Source organism: Procambarus clarkii, chromosome 21 (assembly GCF_040958095.1).
Source record: "Procambarus clarkii isolate CNS0578487 chromosome 21, FALCON_Pclarkii_2.0, whole genome shotgun sequence".
NCBI classification, from domain to species: domain Eukaryota; kingdom Metazoa; phylum Arthropoda; class Malacostraca; order Decapoda; family Cambaridae; genus Procambarus; species Procambarus clarkii.
In genome coordinates this window covers 45,148,033-45,163,618 of record NC_091170.1, presented here as the reverse complement: position 1 = coordinate 45,163,618, position 15,586 = coordinate 45,148,033, and the positions used below count along the sequence as shown (strand labels likewise).

Sequence of the window (15,586 nt, the reverse complement as noted above, 5' to 3'; positions counted from 1 at the left end):
CGCAGGTGCACCACGTACCAGGCACGGCAGCCGCAGGTGCACCACGTACCAGGCACGGCAGCCGCAGGTGCACCACGTACCAGGCACGGCAGCCGCAGGTGCACCACGTACCAGGCACGGCAGCCGCAGGTGCACCACGTACCAGGCACGGCAGCCGCAGGTGCACCACGTACCAGGCACGGCAGCCGCAGGTGCACCACGTACCAGGCACGGCAGCCGCAGGTGCACCACGTACCAGGCACGGCAGCCGCAGGTGCACCACGTACCAGGCACGGCAGCCGCAGGTGCACCACGTACCAGGCACGGCAGCCGCAGGTGCACCACGTACCAGGCACGGCAGCCGCAGGTGCACCACGTACCAGGCACGGCAGCCGCAGGTGCACCACGTACCAGGCACGGCAGCCGCAGGTGCACCACGTACCAGGCACGGCAGCCGCAGGTGCACCACGTACCAGGCACGGCAGCCGCAGGTGCACCACGTACCAGGCACGGCAGCCGCAGGTGCACCACGTACCAGGCACGGCAGCCGCAGGTGCACCACGTACCAGGCACGGCAGCCGCAGGTGCACCACGTACCAGGCACGGCAGCCGCAGGTGCACCACGTACCAGGCACGGCAGCCGCAGGTGCACCACGTACCAGGCACGGCAGCCGCAGGTGCACCACGTACCAGGCACGGCAGCCGCAGGTGCACCACGTACCAGGCACGGCAGCCGCAGGTGCACCACGTACCAGGCACGGCAGCCGCAGGTGCACCACGTACCAGGCACGGCAGCCGCAGGTGCACCACGTACCAGGCACGGCAGCCGCAGGTGCACCACGTACCAGGCACGGCAGCCGCAGGTGCACCACGTACCAGGCACGGCAGCCGCAGGTGCACCACGTACCAGGCACGGCAGCCGCAGGTGCACCACGTACCAGGCACGGCAGCCGCAGGTGCACCACGTACCAGGCACGGCAGCCGCAGGTGCACCACGTACCAGGCACGGCAGCCGCAGGTGCACCACGTACCAGGCACGGCAGCCGCAGGTGCACCACGTACCAGGCACGGCAGCCGCAGGTGCACCACGTACCAGGCACGGCAGCCGCAGGTGCACCACGTACCAGGCACGGCAGCCGCAGGTGCACCACGTACCAGGCACGGCAGCCGCAGGTGCACCACGTACCAGGCACGGCAGCCGCAGGTGCACCACGTACCAGGCACGGCAGCCGCAGGTGCACCACGTACCAGGCACGGCAGCCGCAGGTGCACCACGTACCAGGCACGGCAGCCGCAGGTGCACCACGTACCAGGCACGGCAGCCGCAGGTGCACCACGTACCAGGCACGGCAGCCGCAGGTGCACCACGTACCAGGCACGGCAGCCTCAGGTGCACCACCAGGCACGGCAGCCGCAGGTGCACCACCAGGCACGGCAGCCGCAGGTGCACCACCAGGCACGGCAGCCGCAGGTGCACCACCAGGCACGGCAGTCGCAGGCGCACCACCAGGCACGGCAGCCGCAGGCGCACCACCAGGCACGGCAGTCGCAGGCGCACCACCAGGCACGGCAGCCGCAGGCGCACCACCAGGCACGGCAGCCGCAGGTGCACCACCAGGCACGGCAGCCGCAGGTGCACCACGTACCAGGCACGGCAGCCGCAGGTGCACCACGTACCAGGCACGGCAGCCGCAGGTGCACCACGTACCAGGCACGGCAGCCGCAGGTGCACCACGTACCAGGCACGGCAGCCGCAGGTGCACCACGTACCAGGCACGGCAGCCGCAGGTGCACCACGTACCAGGCACGGCAGCCGCAGGTGCACCACGTACCAGGCACGGCAGCCGCAGGTGCACCACGTACCAGGCACGGCAGCCGCAGGTGCACCACGTACCAGGCACGGCAGCCGCAGGTGCACCACGTACCAGGCACGGCAGCCGCAGGTGCACCACGTACCAGGCACGGCAGCCGCAGGTGCACCACGTACCAGGCACGGCAGCCGCAGGTGCACCACGTACCAGGCACGGCAGCCGCAGGTGCACCACGTACCAGGCACGGCAGCCGCAGGTGCACCACGTACCAGGCACGGCAGCCGCAGGTGCACCACGTACCAGGCACGGCAGCCGCAGGTGCACCACGTACCAGGCACGGCAGCCGCAGGTGCACCACGTACCAGGCACGGCAGCCGCAGGTGCACCACGTACCAGGCACGGCAGCCGCAGGTGCACCACGTACCAGGCACGGCAGCCGCAGGTGCACCACGTACCAGGCACGGCAGCCGCAGGTGCACCACGTACCAGGCACGGCAGCCGCAGGTGCACCACGTACCAGGCACGGCAGCCGCAGGTGCACCACGTACCAGGCACGGCAGCCGCAGGTGCACCACGTACCAGGCACGGCAGCCGCAGGTGCACCACGTACCAGGCACGGCAGCCGCAGGTGCACCACGTACCAGGCACGGCAGCCGCAGGTGCACCACGTACCAGGCACGGCAGCCGCAGGTGCACCACGTACCAGGCACGGCAGCCGCAGGTGCACCACGTACCAGGCACGGCAGCCGCAGGTGCACCACGTACCAGGCACGGCAGCCGCAGGTGCACCACGTACCAGGCACGGCAGCCGCAGGTGCACCACGTACCAGGCACGGCAGCCGCAGGTGCACCACGTACCAGGCACGGCAGCCGCAGGTGCACCACGTACCAGGCACGGCAGCCGCAGGTGCACCACGTACCAGGCACGGCAGCCGCAGGTGCACCACGTACCAGGCACGGCAGCCGCAGGTGCACCACGTACCAGGCACGGCAGCCGCAGGTGCACCACGTACCAGGCACGGCAGCCGCAGGTGCACCACGTACCAGGCACGGCAGCCGCAGGTGCACCACGTACCAGGCACGGCAGCCGCAGGTGCACCACGTACCAGGCACGGCAGCCGCAGGTGCACCACGTACCAGGCACGGCAGCCGCAGGTGCACCACGTACCAGGCACGGCAGCCGCAGGTGCACCACGTACCAGGCACGGCAGCCGCAGGTGCACCACGTACCAGGCACGGCAGCCGCAGGTGCACCACGTACCAGGCACGGCAGCCGCAGGTGCACCACGTACCAGGCACGGCAGCCGCAGGTGCACCACGTACCAGGCACGGCAGCCGCAGGTGCACCACGTACCAGGCACGGCAGCCTCAGGTGCACCACCAGGCACGGCAGCCGCAGGTGCACCACCAGGCACGGCAGCCGCAGGTGCACCACCAGGCACGGCAGCCGCAGGTGCACCACCAGGCACGGCAGTCGCAGGCGCACCACCAGGCACGGCAGCCGCAGGCGCACCACCAGGCACGGCAGTCGCAGGCGCACCACCAGGCACGGCAGCCGCAGGCGCACCACCAGGCACGGCAGCCGCAGGTGCACCACCAGGCACGGCAGCCGCAGGTGCACCACCAGGCACGGCAGCCGCAGGCGCACCAACAGGCACGGCAGTCGCAGGCGCACCACCAGGCACAACAGTCGCAGGCGCACCACCAGGCACAACAGTCGCAGGCGCACCACCAGGCACGGCAGTCGCAGGTGCACCACCAGGCACAACAGTCGCAGGCGCACCACCAGGCACAACAGTCGCAGGTGCACCACCAGGCACGGCAGCCGCAGGTGCACCACCAGGCACGGCAGCCGCAGGTGCACCACCAGGCACGGCAGCCGCAGGTGCACCACCAGTCACACCCCCATGCCGAGGACCGGCCAGGGAAGCACCATCCTCACGGAGGGGAGGAAAATCCCCCACACTGAATACAGAAGCCGTCTCCATTCGAGGAACCTCACACTGGGCAGCGTCATGGCCCTCCTCCCCCAACCCGTTCTCGCAAATTTAATAAGTCAATATTGACTTATTAAATATGTGCACAGGTGACATACTTAACATAATAGATACCCTTAAAAAGATTCATAGAAAACACCGACCTTACCTAACCTTGTTAGTATCTTAAGATAAGCATCTTATTGCTTCGTAATTACAATTATTACCTAACCTATAATAGGTATAGGTTAAGTAATAATTGTAATTACGAAGCAATAAGATGCTTATCTTAAGATACTAACAAGGTTAGGTAAGGTCGGTGTTTTCTATGAATCTTTTTAAGGGTATCTATTGTGTTTAGTATATCACCTATGCACGTAGTTAATAAGTCAATATTGACTTTACGAATTTGCGAGAACGGGTTGCCTCCCCACAGCGGAAGCACGTGCGGGCCTGCCCTGGATAGAAAACTCGGAGCGGATGACCACAGCACATAACCTTGGAGGGGATGGGCTCCTTGAGGCGCATATGCAGCGTGCGAGTACCCAGCCGGAGGCCCCGCAGCCACCCGGCACTAAACAAGTTGTACCGATGACGCAACACCGTACCATACCTCGTAAACACAGAAGAAAGCTCCACCTCAGGAAACGTAACAGGTACCCCGTGCACGCTCACAAAGGTCAGTGGACCCCACGGATCAGAGACAGTCACAGACACAGCCGAATGAGGAAGGGGAGTCGTCCGCTCGTTCCAACACCCCACAAACCGCTCGTATCCAGGTGGCGTGGCAAACGTCACCGCCACGCGAGTGGGAGAAAATTTCTCGAGACCGAGGAGATCCTTAATATCCACCTTAAGGACATCCAAAAGCGCAGCCGCCACTAGTTCCCAATCCACCGGCGCAGAGAACTCCAGCCGAGCAGTATTCACACGGTGAATGCGGCCATCACCAGCCGCCGCCATATTGCTGACCTCCGCCTCAGTCAGCTGGCGCCCCACAGCAACGAGCAACCACCACCAGTCAGCGACAAACAGCTACTGGCAGCCAGAGCCCGACGTTCACGCCCCCCAGAGGCAGAGGATGGAATCCAATTTTTTGGAGTAAGTAGTGCCCCAGAGGGAATTCATTTCGTTGATGATGTAACTATTCAGCCAGTGTTGAGGGTAACGTATTTGTGTATAGTTAATTATCGATCTAAGAGACAGTATTTAATTGCTCAGGGGCAATTAAGGGTAAATTATCAACCTCATAGCAATTTAGACATAGAATTGTAGTAAACTATCAAGTGGGCAATAGTATCCGATAACATAACTCGTGCTAGGATTAATTAGCCGTCCATAGTACAGTAATTAAGGGGATTACTCACTGAACGCTTGACGAGTCGACAAGTGTCTGTATAATTCAGTTACGAGTGACTGTTGTGACAGTAGTGACTTTGTCTGCAGCCGACAAGATTAAGTTAAAGTAAGAGTTGTTGCAGACTGCTGTTGGCAGTGAATTAACATGATTATCACTATCAATATTAACATAATCAATTAGCCATTGATTGGTGATCGTCCAAAAGACGAAGTGTTAACGAAAGAAACTAATTAAGGAGGGTTGCTGGAGTTGCCAGTAACCCCACTAGTTATTGTGATATCATTGAAGGCTGCTAGTTTGATTACATTGCAACTGCCTTGCAGGGGCGGGCTGCAAAAGCGTAAAGTACTGATAGGAGGTTACCAGAAACATGTCTCCTAAGCTACCTACCTTGTTGTTGCAATTTGCAATTATAGACATAGTATCTTATTGCTTGATTGCGTCTGCAACCAAGAATTAATTGCATCAATAAATATTCGTGAGACCCGTGACCTACCGTCAGATTGGCTGTCAGCCAATGATGAAGGTCGACGGCCTAGTGTAAGGAATCTCAAACTTTTGAGGTCTCGGCATTTGCTCGCTCCTTCATAATTCTTCTTTGGTCTTTAGAGTGGGAAATAAACTGCTTGCTACATTTAACGTGTTAACTAACCCTTAACGTGTTAGCGAAGGGACTAGTCAGTCCCTTTCTCAGGAGGTCCATCTAGACTTTCAGTTTGAAGTTAATGGATGTACTAAAATTGTTATGAAAAATCTCACACTTAATAAATAGGAACTATGACTATAAATTCTGAAAACTTACCAAAACATAATCATAGGATAAATATACAATGTTACAGGAAACTCATTTATGTGGTTAAAACAATTCAAGTATGGCAGTACTTGGTCAACATCCACAGTGAGTGGATGCTGATCTTTTGTGTAGAGATAATTGTCAAGTAATATCAACAACAGTCCTAGTTACAGTGAATAGATGCTGACTGTGTATGTAGAGGAAATTGTCAAATAAGTTCTATATAATAATTAACAGGTCTTAACTAAGAGCCAAGAATTACACATTATTCTATCTATAAAAATATAATCTAATGATAATGCCTAAACAAATAATAGCTACACATCATTCAAGACAACAAGAAATCAAACACCCAATCAAAACCATATAGACTATTCCTGTACTTAATAATACAGGCCTACAATAATCACACCTACTAATTAAACAATAATTGAACTTAGGCCTTTATATAAAAATCTAAAATCACTAATTTGAAAGCAGACATCCTTTTATATAAATAAATTGTCAGATTCAAGTACTTTTAAACATATGAAATAAATACCAGTAATAATTAAGCCTTGAATGAAATACTCCACATTATAATAAAAATTCTGGAGTCAGTCTGATAATGCAATGTTTTGGGTAATCAAATGCCAGATTCAGGAAAATGCAAATGTCAGAATCAGGCTAATATAATTGTCAGTCAGGCTATTATAATTGCCAGTCAGGCTAATATAATTGCCAGTCAAGATAATATAATTGCTCGAGTCAGCCTAATAAAATTACCTGACCCAGCCTAATATAATTGTCTGAGCCAACCTAATATAATTGCCTGAGACAGCCTAATATAATTGGCTGAGTCACCTTAATATAATTGCTTGAGTCACCCCTAATATAATTGCCTGAGTTACCCTAATATAATTGTCTGAGTCAGGGCAATATTTGTGCCAGTCAGGCTAATATAACTGAAAGTGCAGCAAATATAATTGCCAGTCAGGCTAATATAACTGAAAGTGCAGCAAATATAATTGCCAGTCAGGCTAATATAACTGAAAGTGCAGCAAATATAATTGCCAGTCAGGCAAATAATTGCTAATCAGGCTAATATAATTGCTAGACAGGATAGTACAATTGCCTGAGTCAGGCTAATATGACTGGATGAGTCAGGCTAATTAATTGCTATGCCACCTAATATAGACTACATGTAATTGCTAAAGTTAAGCTAGATAAACACAAAATTCTGACCCGATCATTTATAAATGCCAGTCACTCGACTATAACTTTTGAAGTGACTTATATTTCTGACAAATAGAAAAACTCATAAATAGGCCTAAACAAAAAATAAGAAATGGACAAGTTTGCACAGGGCTCTGATGAGCTTGTAATTCATTCAGTAAAACTAATAAATATTTCTTCTGCCTGAAAAAGTCTCATGTTGCAACCTGAGTACATTCCCAACAACACCCAGCTCCAATGTTAAATAATTTAATCTTACAACAAAAATGTCCACAACTTCGCTATAGAGATGATAATTAATTTTAGACACTTCAATAGTAAACATAGATAGAATATACATTATTATTTAAATATGCAGAAAAAACATTAAAACTTTGTTTTATCTCTGTAAAAAAATATATATATATTTCATTACTTATTATAATTTTTGAGTTTTTCCTACACTGACAGCTTCTTTAGTTCGATATTTGGTGTGTGAGGAGCTTTTAACTTCCACATTGACAGCTACTGTAGCTCTTGCTTGGTCGATGAGGCGCATTTAACTATCATAAAAGAACAATATTATAAAATACCTTTAGCTCTTTACCTTTCATGGTGAAGCATATTTCTCAAACAAAATGTAATAATTACCTCTGTGGGACATCTAACTGACATGTTGATAGTACAATATTTTAATGATGAGGCTCAATTTCCAATGATTTATTAGAGTAAAGTTAAGTTAATGTACTAATATGTGCCTCATTATCCTGCAATATTCTCTATCATCTCCCACACTCAAAATGTTTATCCTGTACCTGAATGTATTTTCTTGTGTCTCTGCATACTTCTAAGAAAATTGAATCTCTTCCCACACTCTGGACATTCGTGAGGCTTCTCACCTGAATGCACTAACATGTGTTGCTTCAAATTCCCATGCTGACTGAATTTCCTCCCACACTCTGGACACTCGTGAGGTTTGTCACCTGAATGCACTAACATGTGTTGATTCAAATTTCCAAGCTGACTGAATCTTTTTCCACACTCTATACACTGGTGAGGTTTCTCACCAGAATGTATAAAAATGTGCTTTATTATAGTTGCACGGTCTTTAAATTTTCTGCCACACTCAGCACATTCAAAAGGTGTTTTATCAATATGAGCCATCCTATGCCTGTTCATATGTCCAAGCTGCCTGAATCTCTTCCCACATTCTGGGCACTCTTGAGGTTTGTAATCCAAATGCACCAACATGTGCTGTAATATGGTTGCACGTTGTTTAAATTTTCTGCCACACTCAGCACATTCAAAAGGTCTTGCATCCGTATGCACTATCCTGTGCCTCTTCATTTGTTCAAGTTGCCTGAATTTCTTCCCACATTCTGGACACTCGTGAGGTTTATCACCTGAATGCACTAACATATGAATCTTCACACTTCCAGGGTGACTGAATTTCTTCCCACACTCTAGACATTCATGAGGTTTCTCACCTGAATGCACTAACATGTGTTTCTTCATACCTCCAAGATAACTGAATCTTTTCCCACATTCTGGACACTCATGAGATTGCTCACCTGAATGCACTAACATATGAATCTTCATACTTCCAGGGTGACGGAATTTCTTCCCACACTCTGGACAATGAGTTTTCATCTTCTTTATGATAGGTGCAGTTTGTGTGAAACTTTTCTCCTACGGATGACTCCACAACTGGTGATGTTGTGAGAAGCGTGCACGGTGGAGCGTCAATGTTGACGGTTGGGCAAGGCTTGAGCGCTGTTTCTTAGTTAGAATTGATGTGAGCACTTAGTGGTCAATTGTGGTGCTTCTTCTTCTTTATGATAGGTGCAGGTCGTGTGAAGGTTTTCTCCTAATGTTCATGTCAAACTTATGCTGATGTTTTGAGATAATGGCGTCGGACGTTCATCAAAGCGTTCCAATATTTTTTTCTGGTTCCACATCTTGTTTTTTCTACTTCTTATTTTTGTTCATAACTGATTTCCTATATTTAACACTTATATTTTTCCTTATGTTTTGCAATCAATGAATGTACTTGTAATCCTTTCTTTAAATATAATAACACAAGCTGACATACTTTTTGAAGGAAACTCTTCTCCTCAACAGTCTTTAACATGATTGGGAAGGTCATTCCACATTCTGGGTCACTTGATTTGTAGAGCATTTCTAGTTTGATTAAGTTGTACTCTTTGAATATCAAAAAGGTATTTGTTTCTGGTGTGGACGTATTTATAGGTAATAATCTTTAGCTAAAATTTGCCTATGTTTATTAATCAACTTTTTTCTTTGATTTCATTTACTACCTAGGTTGCTTAGCCTCGCCATACTCCCTTACTCCATTGTACCCCTGGCTTTGCCTGTGTCTCAAAATGCAAATTAATACTTAGTGTACCTGAGAGTACTTGTAAGGACTCTTCCCTTGTAAGCTACCTCATTTTTCTTTTTCTTTTTTGTTCATTTTGTGTTTGTTTTGTATAGTCTTGTTTATATATATTTTTTATCTTTGCTCCTTTTATTTCAAATTTCAATTTTGTAAGGGCCATTCTTGCCTTGTTTTCCAACAACCAGCCTTTTTATGCAGACAAGTATAGACCCAGAACTAAACCTCTTATCCACTATCTATGACAATCATCACTTTAATGATCAAAATAGCAGATATTATACAGCACATGATGTAAACAATGTATTAACACATAATCACAATATCTCTGTAATCAACTTGAACGTTAGATCTCTAGGTAAACACTTCGATGTTAGTGCCTCGATTGAAACTATTGACTACAAATTCTCTTTTATTATACTTACTGAAACGTGGTTAAAAGAGGACGCTACTCAACTCTTTAACATGCATAACTACTCGGCAATTCACAACTGTCGTCAAATTCAGAGAGGTGGTGGTACTGCTCTTTACTACCACCAAGAACTAACATGCTTAAAAGTAATTAGAACTAGAGACTGCTGTGGGGAGTATATCTTCGCCAGTTTCAGAGTCAAGGGTGCTGAGTCTGTCCTGTCTGTGGGTGCAGTCTAAAGAATTCCTAACACAGATGTGTCCGAATTCAACTCAAACCTTAGAAATCTAATACTAGATAACAGACTGAACAAAAACCATCTAATTTTCGCAGGGGACTTTAATATTGACCTCTGCGAGCCTGAACACCCTACTGCTGTTAGCTTCCTCAACTGTATGAATTCCTGCTTCCTTATACCCTTAATCACTAGACCTACTAGAATCACTGATAGTACTGCCACGACTCTAGATCACATCTGGACCAACATAACCTCTCCGCTTACTTCAGGTATAATCACCGATAGCACTACAGACCATTACCCCACATTTCTTTTAACTACCATTAACAAACCACCTCTAGAGACAAGGGAGTTCAGCTTTAGGCTGCACATTGAAACTGCTATAGACAATTTTATAAATGCTGCTGCTAATGTCAACTGGGAGTCCGAGTTAGGTAACATAGGGGACATCAACCTAGCAGTGCAATCTTTTCTTCAAAAAACTCTCAGCTTTTATAACACCCACTGTCCTATGCTTACGAAACAAGTCACAACCAAAAGGCTTAACAATCCTTGGCTTACAAAGGGAATACTAAAATCCATAAATAAAAAACACGACCTTGAGAAGAAGTATAGGTTAGGAACCGTCTCGAAAGAATTCTCAAAGAATTACTCGTTAGTGCTATCTAAAATAATTAGACGAGCCCAAACTAAATACTACGAAGATAAATTTACCCAAATAAAGAGCAACATTAAAGATACTTGGAGCACAATTTCACAAATATTGGGGTCAAAGAAGATTTTAAATAACAAACCAACACTCCTGTCCAATAACGATGGTCAGCTTTCAGCCTCTGATTCTGCTATTGAGTTCAATAGGTTCTTCTCTTCCATTGGGTCATCCCTTGCAAATGACATTCCATCTTCCAGTACTGATGTTAAGGACTATCTTACAGGTAACTATCCACAGTCTCTGTACCTAAAGCCTACAAATTCCACTGACGTTAATGAGATAATCCTTTCCCTTAAAACCAAGTCTAGTGCCCTTGAGGAGATAAAAACTTTAATTTACAAAAAAGCCTCCAGATCTTTAGCTCCTGCTATTGCATTGCTCTTCAACAAGACTTGAACTCCAAATCTTTCCAGATATTCTAAAAAAAAGCGAGAGTAACCCCTGTCCACAAATGTGGTGAGCTCACAGATGTTAACAACTACAGACCTATATCAATCCTGCCTAACTTGTCAAAAATATTTGAAAAACTAATCTACAAGCAGCTTTACTCTTATCTAGCCAAACACAATGTACTTAGCTCTTGTCAATATGGCTTCAGAACCCCCCAAAAAAGCACTAACGATGCACTTATTAGTATGATTAACTTGATTCATGCAGCTCTTGATAAAAATGAGTTTCCTGTTGGGTTATTTGTGGACCTGCGTAAGGCTTTTGACACTGTCACCCACCAAAACCTTCTTCTTAAATTACATCATTATGGAGTCAGAGGACACTCCCTGCAATACCTCTAGTCTTACCTTACTGACAGGCTCCAGTATGTTTCTGTGAATAATTCAATTTCTCCCACCCTACCCATCAACATCGGTGTTCCTCAGGGCAGCGTACTTGGCCCTCTCCTCTTTCTCATCTACATTAATGACCTTCCAAATGCCTCCCAACACCTCAAACCAATTCTATTTGCTGACGACACAACCTTCATTTACTCCAGTCCTGACCCCCTTGCTCCAAATGCCACAGTAAATACTGAGCTAAATAAAGTCCATCTTTGGCTAACCGCCAACAAACTCACCCTTAACATTGACAAAACTTTCTATATTCTGTTTGGCAATAAATCCTCTAATCAAAATAAATCTCAGAATAAACAATACCCAAATTTGTAACAAAATAGATGGCAAATTCCTTGGCGTTCTCATTGACCACAAGCTGAATTTTCCAGGGACACATTCTAAATATATAAAAAAAAGTTTCAAAAACTGTTGGCATTCTTTCTAAGATCAGATATTGTACCCCGCCCTGCCCTGGTGACACTCTATTACACCCTCATCTTTCCATATCTCAACTATGGTATTTGTGCTTGGGGTTCTACTACCCCAAGCACCGGGAGACGGTCGGCCGAGCGGACAGCACACTGGACTTGTGATCCTGTGGTCCTGGGTTCGATCCCAGGTGCCGGCGAGAGACAATGGGCAGAGTTTCTTTCACCCTATGCCCCTGTTACCTACCAGTAAAATAGGTACCTGAGTGTTAGTCAGCTGTCACGGGCTGCTTCCTGGGGGTGGAGGCCTGGTCAAGGACCAGGCCGCAGGGACACTAAAGCCCCGAAATCATATCAAGATAACCCAAAATCATTTACGTCCTCTAACTACTCAACACAAAGCTGCTATTAGGACAATATCCAACTCTAACCCCAGACATCACTCGGTACCCCTACTCAAATTTCTGAATATGTTAGACATTAAGTCACTGCACATTCTCTCATGTGTATTATACATATATAAAACGCTGAACTGTAATGCCAATTCTAACCTCAAAAGCTTCATTGAAGGTTGTAACAGAACCCATGAGCACCACACCAGAAACAAATACAGTTTTGATATTCCAAGAGTACGACTTAATCAAACTAGAAATGCTCTACAAATCAAGGGGCCCAGAATGTGGAATGACCTTCCTAATAATGTTAAAGACTGTACCTCTCTCAACCAATTTAAGATAAAACCGAAGCACTACCTAATAAATTCCCTGTAACCTACCTTACCCCTCTAGCTATTGTTAACCCATGTCTGTTTTTTTTTTTAAACACCGCTGTTTGTCGACCTAATTATATTTGTGCTGCTTTTTCAGCCATGTTCCCCCTTTCTTATTGTTATTTTAATTTGTTCTCAACACATTTTATACTTTAAACTCAATTAGTATTAAGTTTTAGTCTTTAATGTTTTTCCTGCCCGAAACCCTTTGCGTAATAGTGGCTTTAGGCATTGTATGTCCCAGCTCTATCTATAAACCTAGCAATTTTTGTAAAAATCTCTTGTATGTATGTACCTTACCTGAATAAACATTTATTTATTTATTATTTATTTATTTATGTAATCTATGATGAGGTCTGATAAAGACCTTTTGTGCCCTCTGTAAAGCTTTTGCGCTACCGCTCACAGGATGAGTATGGGGTGCACAATAAACTAGCCGCCTTCGGCGGCAACAGTAAAAAAAAAAATCAAATCATAGGGAGAAAAGCCAAGGTCTGCTTCAATGGAGCAGTCTCCAGAACAATGAATATGGAACTCGGGACCCCCCAAGGCGGAGTCTTAAGCCCTACACTATTCAATGTATTTATGAACGCCATTGCAAATATTGATTTTCCGGAAGGAACACAACAAGTGGGATATGCAGATGGTGTCCTAATACAAGCTCCCACCTTGGGAAAAATTGAACAGTCCATTGAACTCCTTGGAAGGAAATGTATTGAGCTCGGTTTCACTTTCTCCACAAACAAGACGAAGGCAAGAGAGCCGGTCGGCTGAGCGGACAGCACACTGGATTTGTGATCCTGTGGTCCCGGGTTCGATCCCGGACGCCGGCGAGAAACAATGGGCAGAGTTTCTTTCACCCTAAGCCTCTGTTACCTAGCAGTAAAATAGGTACCTGGGAGTTAGTCAGCTGTCACGGGCTGCTTCCTGGGGGTGGAGGCCTGGTCGAGGACCGTGCCGCGGGGACACTAAAAGCCCCGAAATCATCTCAAGATAACCTCAAGATATACTCCCATCACAAGCGGAGAGCAAATGAAGAACTGCAAATTAATGGTGTAACACTTGAATGGGTTGACCACTATCGGTACCTTGGCGTCACTGTCGGCTCTAACACGGGGAAGAAAGAGAAGCTCAATCAACTCATAGGAACATCCAAAAGTCGACTCAGGGCACTGAAAGCTATGACCTGGAATGGACATGGAGCCTCTATTGCCGTGCTTAAAGTGATGTACACAGCCTATGTGCGCTCCGTCATAGACTATGCCACTCCAGTTCTGTGCACCTACTCCCAAAGCGATATGAAAAGGCTTGAAAGCATTCAAAATGAAGCTATGACAATCATTCTTGGAGTTCCAAGAACTGCCAAAACATCTAATCTACGAGAGGAGTTGTCCCTCCCCAGTGTTAGAAGCCGAATTCAGGAGCTGTATGCTAAGCTTGCAATTAGGATAGCCAGAGATCCCCATTACAATGATATTGCTAAGAAAAAACTGAGCTCTGTGCTACTTTCAGGGGAAAAGAGGAGAAGCAAAAAATGGCATCACAGATCTGTCTGCTACCTCGAAGAGCTTAACCTGCTTGAGCAAGCCCGTGAACTCCTCCCTGTAGAGAGTTTACCTCCCTAGGAGGGTGACTCATGCAAGATTATCATCAATGAAATGGCAATGAAAAAATCCAACATGTTGCCACAAGAAATGAGGCAGAGTATCTCGAGGAAATTTATAAAGAAGCCGGAGATGAACTAGATCAAATCTACACTGACGGGTCATCCAATCCTGTCAATGGAAGGGCTGGTGCAGCATACATGGTAATCAAGGATAATACTTTCCAACGCAGAAATGAAGAAAAAGCGCGTATTGAGAACTATGCCTCTTCAACGCAAGCAGAGCTAACTGCCATTGTTATGGCGTTAAGTTTTTTTGAACGGAACACTAATGGTGCAGTGATCTGCACTGATTCAAAAGCAGCACTGCAAAGCCTAAGTAAAAATCGGGCAGAAAATCTTGCAATAGTCGCTGAAATTAAGAGAGCTGTGAGAATACTTACCAATCAGGGAAGAGTCATCAAGTTTCTGTGGATCCCCCCCCCCTCCCATGTTGGAATATGTGGGAATGAACGAGCAGATGTGCTGGCTGCTGAAGGCGCTGAAGGAGACCATATTGAATACTTCATACCCAAGACTCTACTTCAAATTAGAGGTATTGTCAGGCAACATCACCGTGACAAGATAACTGAGAAAAGGAGGATAGAAACACAAACTAGTGAATCTGTACGATGGTACAACATGGTTGCAGCTGGCAATCCCAATCATTATGGACGAATAGGAGGAGGACGCGGGAGAGAATCAGTAATGCCGAGAATCCGTCTGAGTTACAAATATCCATGGAGATACAGAATGGAAACGACTGTTGATCAGCGAAGTTGCAGAATTTGTGATGAGAGTGACGGACGCCACCTTGAACACTCTCTATGTGAATGTGAACACCTGAGAGACATTAGAAAAATGTGTAGAATAATAAACCCCACATTGTTTGAGTTAGGAAAACACTATTTGTCAAATATTGATACTGTTCTTAAGAGATTCCCCCAATTTGCACCCGCAAGATTTATTTATTATTTATTTATTTATGCATATACAAGAATGTACATAAGGAATGTGAGGATACAAATATGGTAATTACAGTCTTGTAAA

General features: G+C 47.3%; 1 protein-coding gene across 1 annotated transcript; it reads right to left on the bottom strand.

Annotated features, from left to right (window-relative positions):
* Positions 1-7,917: 7,917 nt before the first annotated feature.
* Positions 7,918-8,763, bottom strand: LOC138367320 (zinc finger protein 543-like). The gene has a single exon (XM_069328750.1). The coding sequence runs from the start codon at positions 8,761-8,763 to the stop codon at positions 7,918-7,920; it is 846 nt and encodes a 281-aa protein (XP_069184851.1).
* Positions 8,764-15,586: the final 6,823 nt, after the last annotated feature.